Source organism: Hemiscyllium ocellatum, unplaced genomic scaffold, assembly GCF_020745735.1.
Source record: "Hemiscyllium ocellatum isolate sHemOce1 unplaced genomic scaffold, sHemOce1.pat.X.cur. scaffold_1661_pat_ctg1, whole genome shotgun sequence".
Classification (NCBI taxonomy): Eukaryota; Metazoa; Chordata; class Chondrichthyes; order Orectolobiformes; family Hemiscylliidae; genus Hemiscyllium; species Hemiscyllium ocellatum.
The window spans coordinates 6360-17509 of record NW_026867842.1 but is presented as its reverse complement, the minus strand read 5'-3'; the positions used below and the strand labels follow the sequence as shown (position 1 = coordinate 17509).

At 46.1% G+C, this 11150-nt stretch overlaps 1 gene segment (V, D, J or C); it reads right to left on the bottom strand.

Annotated features, from left to right (window-relative positions):
- Window positions 1–9634: 9634 nt before the first annotated feature.
- On the bottom strand, window positions 9635–10328 carry LOC132810333 (immunoglobulin kappa variable 3-15-like). The segment is given in 2 exon segments: window positions 9635–10074; window positions 10261–10328. Coding segments are annotated over 2 exon segments (489 nt in total).
- Window positions 10329–11150: the final 822 nt, after the last annotated feature.

The window sequence follows — 11150 nt, the reverse complement described above, 5'->3', positions numbered from 1 at the left end:
GAATACTGTGTGTAATTCTGGTCTCCCTGCTGGAGGAAAAATGTTGTGAACCTTAAAATGGTTCAGAAAAGATTTACAAGGATGTTGCCAAGGTTGGAGGGTTTGAGCTATCGGGAGAGGCTGAATAGGCTGAGGCTGTTTTCCCTGGATCATTGCAGGTTGATGGGTGACCGGATGGAGGTTTATAAAATCATGAGCAGCATAGATAGGGTGAATAGAGAAGATCTTTTCTCCAGAGTGGGGGAGTCCAGAACTGGAGGGCATAGGTTGAAGGTGACAGGGGAAAGATTTAAAAGGGACCTAAAGAACAACGTTTTCATTCAGATGGTGTTAAATGTATGAAATGGGCTGCCAGAAGAAGTGGTGAAGGCTGGTATGATTAAAACATTTAAAAGGCATGGATATGTAAATCAGAAAAGTTTAGAGCATATGGGCATCAATCCAGCCCTTAACATTTCAGGCTCTTCCAAAGACATTTACAGACAGTTTTGTTTGACAAGGAGTCACTGTTGCAATGTCAGGAAGGTGGCAGCCAGTTTCTACACAGCAGGATCAAGTAGAAGCAAGAGATCAAAGAGCAATAATGAGAAATATTGGCCTGATTAGATTCCCTCCAGTGTGGAAACAGGCAGTTCAGCCTGACAAGTCCACACCAACCCTCCAAACAGCAGCCCACCCAGAAACATTCCATACATTTACTCCTGACTATTTCATCTAACACTGTAGGCAATTTAGAATGGCCAATTCACCTGGCCTGCACATCTTTGGACAGTGGGAGTAAACCAGAGCACCTGGGGGAAACCCACACAGACACAGGGACAATGTGCAAACACCACACAGACAGTTTCCCAAGGCAGGAATTGAACCCGTATCCTTGGCGTTGTGAGGTAGCGGTGCTAACCACTGAGCCACCATGCCTGAGGTCAATCCACAGATAAAGTAATTTGGTTCAGTTGGATGGAAAATGAGAAAACAGAAGGTGAAGGAGAAGGTCGATTGTTGGTTAGTGGTGGGATTGATTGTTACCAGAAAATAAAAGATGGGGACGGATTTTTTGAATATCAAAGGAACTAAAGAAGTGCAGGGAAAATCAATAATAAAATAAATTTAAAGAGTTTGTAACTAAATGCACAAAGCATTCCGAATAAGGTAGACAAAGTGACGCAATAAATCAAGGTAAATTGAGTGTCCAAGGAATTAAACTAGTTAAAGTGGAGGAGGGCTCAGGAGAGGTTATTCAAGTTTCTAGAAGACAACCTAGGACAGAGAGTACAGAAAGGAACAAGAGTCGAACTTCAAGCACAGTAGATAAGAGGACAATGATGAGAAGGAGGGCAGTCAATGCAGGACTGAGGGTGTTGTACTTAAATGCACACAGTATACACAATGAGCTTGTAGTGCAGATTGAAACTGGTAGGTACGATGTTGTGGGTATCACAGAGACATGGCTGTAAGGGGGTCTGGGCTGGGAACTAAATATCCAAGGATCCATGTCCTATCAAAAGGACAGGCAGATGGGCAGAGGGGCAAGAGTTGCCTTGTTAGTGTGAAATAAAATTCAATCAATAGCAAGAAGTCAGAAGGTGTAGAATCTGTGTGGGTAGAGCTGAGGAACCACAATAAAGAATCTGATGCAAGTTATGTCCAGGTCTCCAAGCAGTAATCAGGGTGTGGGGAAGGAAATCAATCAGGAGACAGAAAATTAGATTAGATTACTTACAGTGTGGAAGCAGGCTGTTCAGCCCAACAAGTCCACACCGACCCACTGAAGCGCAACCCACCCATACCCCTACATTTACCCCTTACCTAACACTACGGGCAATTTAGCATGTCCAATTCACCTGACCTGCACATCTTTGGACTGAGGGAGGAAACCCACGCAGACATGGGGAGAACGAGCAAACTCCACGCAGTCAGTCGCCTGAGATAGGAATTGAACCTGGGTCTCAGGCGCTGTGAGGCAGCAGTGCTAACCACTGTGCCACCATGCCGCCCAGAAAAGGGATAAACTAAATGTCAGGGTAGACCTCAATGGATAGGTGGACTGGGTAGTGCATCGAAAGAAAAGGATTTCATGGAATGTCTACGAGATGGTTTTTGGAGCAGCTTGTGGTTGAGCAATGATGGAACAGGCAGGTGTGGATTCAGTGATGTGGAATGAGGCAAACATGATTAGTGAGTTTAAGGTGAAAGTATCACTCTGGATAAGTGACCATAATTCCCCCTGTAGTTTGAGAGAGAGAAGCTACAATCAGATGGAACTGTATTTCAGTTGAGTAAAGGTAACTGCAAAGACATGAGGAAGGAGCTGGCCAGAGTTGGTTGTAAGGGGAGCCGAGCAGGTAAGATGGTGGGGCAGCAAACAGCAGAGTTTCTGGGGGTAATTCAGGAAGTAGAGTAGGAATTCATCCCAAAAAAGAAAAAAACATTCTCAGGGGAGGACAAGGCAACCATGGCTGATGAGGGAGGTCAAGGACAGCATAAAAGCAAAAGAAAAAGCATCCAATGTGGTGGAGAATAGTGGGAAGCCAGAGGATTAGGAAGTCTTTAAAGAGCTATAGAGGATAACTAAAAAAGCATTAAGGGTGGAGAAGATGAAATCTGGGAGTTATCTAGCCAGTAATATAAAAGAAGATTGCAAGAGTTTTAGCAAATATATAAAAAGGAAGAGGGAGGCAAAACTAGACATTGGATCACTGGAAAATGAGTTTGGAGAAAGAATAGTAGGAAATGAAGGAATAGCCGAGGAATTGAATCGATACTTTGCATCAGTCTGCACCATGGAAAACACCAGCAGTGTACAAGTACTTCCAGACTGTCAGGGGGCAGTTCAGGCGTGTAGTGGCCATCAGTAAGGAGGAGGTACTGGGGAAGCTGGAAGGTCTGAATTTGGATAACTCCCCCAGACTGGATGAACTACACCAGTGTGTTCTGAAGGAGATCACTGAAGAGATTGTGGAGGCATTGGTGATGATCTTTCAGGAATCAATGGAGTCAGGGTGTGGAGGTGGAGATTTGATGGGGGATATATACCCCTTGCCTAAGGCTAAGGCCAATTCACCTGACCCGCACATCTTTGGACTGTGGGAGGAAACCGGAGCACCTGGAGGAAACCCACACAGACACGGGGAGAACATGCAAACTCCACACAGTCAGTCGCCTGAGGCAGGAATTGAACCCAGGTCCCTGGCGCTGTGAGGCAGCAGTGCTAACCAATGTGCCACAGTGTCACCCGGTGGACTTGGAAGTGCAATGGTAAAATAGGGCTGAGTCAACACGGTTTCATCAAGGGGAGGTCATGCCTGGCAAATGTGTTAGAATTCTTTGAGGAGGCAATGAGCCAGTCAGGCAAAGGAGAGTCCGAGGAAGTAATGTATTTTGATTTCCAGAAGGTATTTGACATAAGATAAGTGCCCACGGTGTTAGGGGCAATGTACTGGCATGGACTGAGAACGGACAGGTTGGCATAAAGCAGAGAGTGAGGAAAAATGGCAGCTGGTGACTGGTAGAGTTCTGCAGGTGTCAATGTTGGGACAATAACTATTCACGTTATACATTAACAATCTGGATGAAGGAAGTGAAGACATTGTTGCTAAGTTTGCAGACAACATGAGATAGGTGGAGGGACAGGAGGGGCGGCACGGTGGCACAGTGGTTAGCAGTGCTGCCTCACAGCGCCAGAGACCTGGGTTCAATTCCCAACTCAGGCGACTGACTGTGTGGAGTTTGCACGTTCTCCCCGTGTCTGCGTGGGTTTCCTCCGGGTGCTCCGGTTTCCTCCCACAGTCCAAAGATGTGCGGGTCAGGTGAATTGGCCACGTAAATTGCCCGTAGTGTTAGGTAAGGGGTAAATGTAGGGGTATGGGTGGGTTTCGCTTCGGCGGGTCGGTGTGGACTTGTTGGGCCGAAGGGCCTGTTTCCACACTGTAAGTAATCTAAAGTAATCTCTAATCTAAAGGTAGTGTTGAGGAAGTGGGAAGGCTGTAAAAGGTCCTAATAGGCTCTGAGAGTTGGCAAAGAAGTGGCAGATAGAACACAAGAAGAAATACAAAGACTGTTTGCTAAATGAGGAAAGCCTTTGGAAATCTAAAGCACAAACCTCATCAGGTTTCCCTTCAGGTTAACAGGCAGGTCCAGTTTGTGCTTGAGAAGGCAAATAAAATGATAGCATTCATTTCAATAGGGCCAGAATACAAGAGCAGAGATGTACTGCTGAGGCTGTGTAAGGCTCTGGTCAAACTGTATTTGGAATATTGTGGGCATTTTTGGGACCCATATTTTAATAGAACAATGTACTGGCATTGGAGGGGTTTACAAGAATGATCCTGGCAATGAAGGGCTTGTCATATCAGGCGTGCTTGAGGACTCTGGGTCTGTACTCAATGGACTTTAGAAGGATGAAGAGGGATCTTATTGAAATTTACAGAATACTGACAGGCCTGGATAGAGTGGATGCAGAGAAGATGTTTCCAAAAGCAGGAGAGACTCGGTAACCAAGGCACAGCCTCAGAATGAAGGGCCGACTCTTTAGAGTTGAGATAAGGGTGAATCTCTTCAGCCAGAGGGTGGTGAATTTGTTGAACTTATTGCTACAGAGGGCAGTGGAGGCCAAGTCACTGAGTGTATTTAAGACAGGGATAGATAGGTTTGTGATTGTTAAGGGGATGGAAAATTCCTGTGGAGTAGGCAGGAGAATGGGGTTGAGAAGCATATCTGCCAAGATCAAATTGCAGAGCAGATTCAATGGGCTGAATGGCTGATTTCTGCTCCTATTTCTTAAAGTCTTCTGGAGAGTTTCCCAAAACCCTGGAACACTGAACCTACTGGACTGTGAGCCCTGCTGTAGCTGTTTATCATCAGAACATTATCAACAGATAACCAAAGAGTGGAGAGAGTGTGCATTTAGGTGGGAACTTCAGAATGCTTCCCAGCTCCTGGAATACCATGAGAGCAGGAAGTGTGGTCAGTGACAGCAGTTGGAGCTCCAGGTTCTGGAGCTTGAGCAGCAGCTGGTGTCAGTGGAGAGCATCTGTGAGGCTGAGAGCTCCGTGGAGAGCACGTTTCTAGATGTGGTCACTCCGAAGCTTCAGAGTATGCAGGGAGAGAGGGAATGGGGGAGCAGCAGACAGTCCAAAAGGACCAGGCAGCTAGTACAGGAATCCCTGAGTGCCTCCCACTCTCCAACTAAGATTCAGTTCAGAATCCTGATGAGAATGATGGTTCATCTGGGGAGTGCAGCCAGAGCCAAGTCCCTGGCACCACGGGGGGGGGGGGGGGGGGGTGCTCAGCTATACAGGAGGGCAGAAGGAAAACTGGAAGAGCGATAGTGAGAGGATATTTGAGAGTGAGGGCATCGATAGGTGTTTCTGCAGCTGCAGATGGGAATCCAGGATGGTGTGTTGTCTCTCTGATGCCAAGGTCAAGGATGTCACTGAGCGGCTGCAGAGCACCCTGAGGGGAGAGGGGGAACAGCCAGCAGTCATAGTCCACATTGGTCCCAGTGATGGATGGAGAAAAAGGAACGTGGTCCTGCAGTCAGAAGGTTGGGAGCTCTGGAGGGAATTAGCAGCAGGAACTGAAAAGGAGGAATCTCCGGATGACTCCCAGTGCTACATGCAGGTGAGAATAGAATCAGGAGGTGAGCACAGGTGACTGTGGGGCTGGAAAGAGGATCCATGAGGGAGGTCTTTGGATTTTTGTGAGGTGGTTTACTCATGCAGTTAGAGAGGGTTTAAAACTAACTTGGCAGGGCTGTGCGAACCAGGAGAGAATGTCAAAGAGGAACACAAAGGAACACAGAATCCTCAGTTCAGTCAATAAGTCACCTCCCAGTGGGAAGGATGTGGAAGAATACAAATGCATGAATTTACAGAGACCTGCAAATATGATAGAGTTGTTATAAATGGGCGGGGCGGTCTTTAGCTTCTGAATATAGACTGGGATAGTAGCAGTGTAATGGGCAGGAAGGGCCCAGAGTTGTGAGAGTGTGTTCAGGTGAATTTTCAGGTGGCATCGGTGGCTCAGTGGTGGCTCAGGTGGGGCAGCACGGTGGCTCAGTGGGTAGCACTGCAGCCTCTCAGAGCTAGGGTCACAGGTTCGATTCCAGCCTTGGGTAACTGTCTGTGTGGAGTTTGCACATTCTCCCTGTGTCTGCGTGGGTTTCCTCCGGGTGTTCTGGTTTACTCCCATGGTCCAAAGATGTTCAGGTCAGGTGAATTGGCCATGCTAAATTGCCCACAGTGTTAGATGCATTACTGAGAGGGAAATGGGTCTGGGTGGGTTACTCTTCGGAGGATCGGTGAGGACTTTTTGGGCAGAAGGGCCTGTTTCGACCCCGTAGAGGCTCTAATCTAATCATTGGCAGTGAAGAAGGCTGTCTAAGAATACAATGGAATCTTGATCAACTGGGCCAGTGGGCTGAGGAATGGCAGATGGAGTTTAATTCAGATACATGTGAGTGCTATATTTTGGTAAGACACAAGACATGGGTGAGATCCCAAACAAATATTTCAGGTCAGTATATATTGTGGAGAAAGCTAGGGAATTTGGAAAAATAGTGATGTCTTGAAAAGAGACCACACACAAATGAGGAGACGCTCAAGATCTGAAAACACATAAAAGTAGTAGATAAACCCTAGGACCTGATCAGGTGTATCCCAGAACATTGTGGCAAACTAGGGAAGAGATTGCTGGGCCCCTTACTGAGATATGTGTATCACTGACAACTATGGGTAAGGTGCTGGAGAACCAGAGAGGTTGACTAATGTTATGCCATTATTTAAGAAAGAAAGACTGTAAGGAAAAGCCAGGGAATTATAGACCAGTGAGCCTGATGTCAGTGTTGGGTAAGATGTTGGAGTGGATTCTGTGGGATAGGATTTACATTCTTTGGATAATCAATGTGGTTTTATGCATAGGAAATCATGTCTCCTGAATTTGATTGAGGAGGTGACAAAGAAGATTTATGGAGATAGAACAATAGACATTGTCAATATGGACTTCAGTAAAGTTTTTGACAAGGTTCCACATGATAGACTGGTTAGTAAGGTTAGACCACATGGGATCCAGGGGGAGTGAGCCATTGGGATAAAAAAATTGGATTGAAGATAGGAGACAGGAGTGGTGGTAAAAGGTTGCTTTTCAGACTGGAGATCTGTGAATAGCTGTGTGCCACTAACATTGGTGCTGGATTCACTATTTTATAGAAATGATTTGGATGTGAATATAGGAGTTACAGTAAGTTTGTAGATGATATCTAAATTGGTACGATAGTGGATAGCGAAGAAATTCATCTCAGAGTACAGCGGGACCTTCATCAGATGGGGCAATGGGCAGAGGTGTAGCATATGGAGTTCAGTTTAGATAACTGTGAGATGTTGCATTTTGGAAAGGCAACCCAGGGCAGGAGTTAGACAGTTAATGGGAGGGCCCTGTGGAGTGTTGCTGAACAAAGAGACCTCGGATTGAAGATGCAAGTGCATTATTACTTGAAAGTGGGGTCACAAGTAGACAGGGTGATGAAGAAGGTGTTGGGTACACTTGCTTTTATTGGTCACTATTTTGAGTATAGGAGTTGGGACATCATGTTGCAGCTGTACAGGAGATTAGTGAGGCCACTTTGGCAATAATGTGAACAATCCTGATCACCTCGAAAATAGGAAGGATGCTGTTAAACTTATAAAGCTGCAGAAAAGATTTACAAGGACATGGCCAGGAATTGGAGGGTTTGAGCTATAGGGAAAGGCTGAAGAAACTGGGTCTATTTTTCCTACAGCATCTAAGGCTTCGGGGTGACCTTATAGATGTTTATACAATCATGAGGGGAATGGACAGGGTGTATATCCAAGGCCTTTTCTTTGGGAAAGGGAGTCCAAAACAAGATGGCATAGGTTTAAGGTGAGAGGCAAAATATTCAAAAGGGACCTGAGGGGTAACTTGTCACACAGAGGGTGGTATGTGTCTGGATCGAGCTGCCAGAGTAAGTATTGGAGGCAGATACTATTACAGCATTTAAAACGCATTGGGATGGGTACATGAATCGGAAGGGTTTTGAGGAATGTAAGCAAAATGCTGGCAAATGGGATGAGGTGATTTAGGATATCTGGTTAGTATGGACAAGTTGAACTGAAAGGTCTGTTTCCACGCTGTATGACTCCATGACGATGAGAAGCTGGAAAAGCTGAAACTTTTTATTCTGACACGTAAGAGTCTGAGGAGTGACCTTGTAAAGGTTTATAAAATCATGAGGGTCATAGAAAATGTGAATAATTCAGGAAGGAGCTGAAGTTTTGTAGAAATGGCAAAAAATATTCCTGAAGATCCTTCCAGGGATGAGGAACATCAGTTATACAGATTGATTGGAGAATTGGGGACTGTCTTCTTTGGCGAAGGCTGAGAGATTTGATTGAGGAATTAAAACCAGGAGGGGCCTGGACAGGGTAAATAGGGAGAGAATGTCCCCAATTGAGAAAGGATTGAGACCGAGAGAACACAGATTTAAAGTAATAAGTAAAAGTAACAAAAGTGAGATGGGGAACAACATTTTCAGCCAGTGGGTGGTTAAGGTGTGGAATGCACTGCCTAAGAGTGTGGTGGAGGCAGCTTCAATTAAAACATTCCGAAGGGAATGAGACTGTTATTTGAAAAGGAACAATGTGCAGGGTGACAGGGAGAAGGCAGGAGAATGACACTCAGTGAATTGCTCAGTCGGAGAACCAGTACAGACAGGATGGACGGAATGGCCTCCTTGTGCACTGTAACTATTCTGTGATTGTGTGATTGAGCAGAGTTAAAGCTGGGGGAGGTGGGAGCTCGGTGTCTCACTGTGCTGCTGCTGCTGCTGCTGCTGCTGCTGCTGCTGCTGAGGTCAGTGAGATCAGAGACTGGGACAGGGAGCCAGAGCTCACATCAAACTCTGCCCCGTGTCCGTCACACTGAGACTGGCAGGAGGCTACTCACTGATTTCACTCCATGCTGCAGGAATGGGACCACAGGCTGCAAATGGACAGAGCTCCTCCACACGGTGAGTAAAACTGACTGACTTATATCTTGCTTCTTAAAGGGGGCAATGGAACTGAAGTGGTACGGTTGGACAACTGTTAGACACAGTGCTCCTTAATCAACCATTTCGTTCACTGCAGCTCCCCACTAACACCTTCAACAAATCAGTAACTGTATTTTAGAAAGTGTGTTTCAGTATTGAAAGGGTTAATAACAGAGGATTGAGGTTTACTTACTCAGTCTGAGCTTGGTTCCTTTACCGAACGTGTCCCACAGTGAGAGCTCCCAGTGCAGAGGCTGTACAAAAACCTCTGCTCTCTGCTTCCCCCCATCACTCTCAACCTCTCCCTGTCTCCCAGTCTCTCGTTCACTCTCAACTTCTTTCTGCCCCTCTCTGTCTCTCCCTCATTCATGTGTCTTTCTGTCTCCATCTCTCTCTGTGTCCAGCTGGGCTTGGGAGCTTTGTGAAATTTATTTTTCGATATTAAATCTTGCAGCTGTTCTTCACGCGTGGTCATGGAGTGTCAGAGGGAAACTTGAGGCCTTCAGTGAGCGGTGGACACCACAGGGACTGGAGTGTGTCATGGACAGTGACAATCCCAGCATGGGGTAATTTGTTCAGTTTCATTTGTATCTAATTGTGGATGTGACAGTTCAGGCTGTGGGACTGTGTGTCCATTATTATACATTTTATATAACTGATTGATGTGTCAGTGCATGAGGCGGTGCTGTGTGTCTTGAGGTTTTTGTATGGCTCTGTATCACTGTGTTGAGCGGAGCTGCTATACCAGCTGTTCTGACAGTAATAGTCAGCGACATCCTCATTCTGAACGTTGCTGATTGTCAGGGTGTAACTGGTCCCTGATCCACTGCCGGTGAATCGCTCGGAGACTCCTGTGTATCGAGATGTTGCATCATAGATCAGGAGAGAGGGTTTCTGACCTTCTCGCTGCTGGTACCAACTGAGGTAGCTGCTAATGTCTTGACTGGCCGTACAGGTGATGGTTGCGGTCTGGCCCAGTTCCACTGACAACACCGGGGGAGACTGGGTCATGATAATCTCTCCATTGATACCTGAGGGGTCAGAGAGAAACACAGTGAAGTCAGAACTGTCACAGAAAGAGCCGGTCAAATGAGAGATTGTTGGAGACACTGAGCATTCCTCTGGTTTCAGCATTTTCCCTTCAATCACAAGTCAGTGGAATTGGAGTGAAATGGAGAGCAGCTAAAGATTCAAGGTGGAAGGAGAGAGATTTGTACCTGCGACACAGAATGCCAGGGGCCAGATCAGCTGGATGTGTGAAATCATGGTGTGTGCTCCTGTCCCTGTGCCTGGTTCCTGATAAACTCTCCCTTCACTGGGCTCTGCTTTATAAAGCTGCAGCCTGTGAGAGTCTGACTGGGTGTTCCTCAGTATGTAAATGGTATCAGGCAGAGAGAGCCACGTCAGCCCCTCACACTTCCTCTTCTCTCTCCTCTCTCTCTCTCTCTCATCCTTTCTTTTCTTTCTCCCTTTTCCCTTTTTTCTCTTTCTCACCCTTCTCTTGTATACGTTCTTGTTATTCGTTGACTTTCTCTCTCTTTTTCTATTTCCGTCTCCGACTCTGTCCTCTCCCAATTATATAACCACTTCTATCTTTCCTTTTTTCCATGTATGTTTGACATTCTGTTTATCTCCCTCCCTTCTGTTTTGGTTGGTCTCTCTCTCTCTCTCTTTCTGATCATTCATTCTTCTCCTTCACTTATATTACTACCTAATTCCTCACTCATTCTCTCCTTATACCCTCAATCTCTAATTGCCTCACTCTCTCTTTGTTTCCCTCCCTCCAGTCACTCTCTAGCAGGCATTATTCCAGGACATTGGAACAGTGAGTCCTGGGGCAGCAATTAAATGCCTCGCCCTCTCTCACTCAATCTCACAATGTACACTTGCTCTCTGTCTCTGTCTGTGTGTGTCTTCTGTGTCTCTCTCAATCAAAAGTTCAATGACATGAACAGCATTTAACAAGTCTCTACTGATCATCAATGATCTAGCAACATCAATCCCAGCTTGGCATTGAGGGAGAGGATCAGCCATGGTCATATTGAATGGCAGAACAGACTCACAGGGCCAATCCCTAACCCTAACCCTAACCCTAACCCTAAACCTA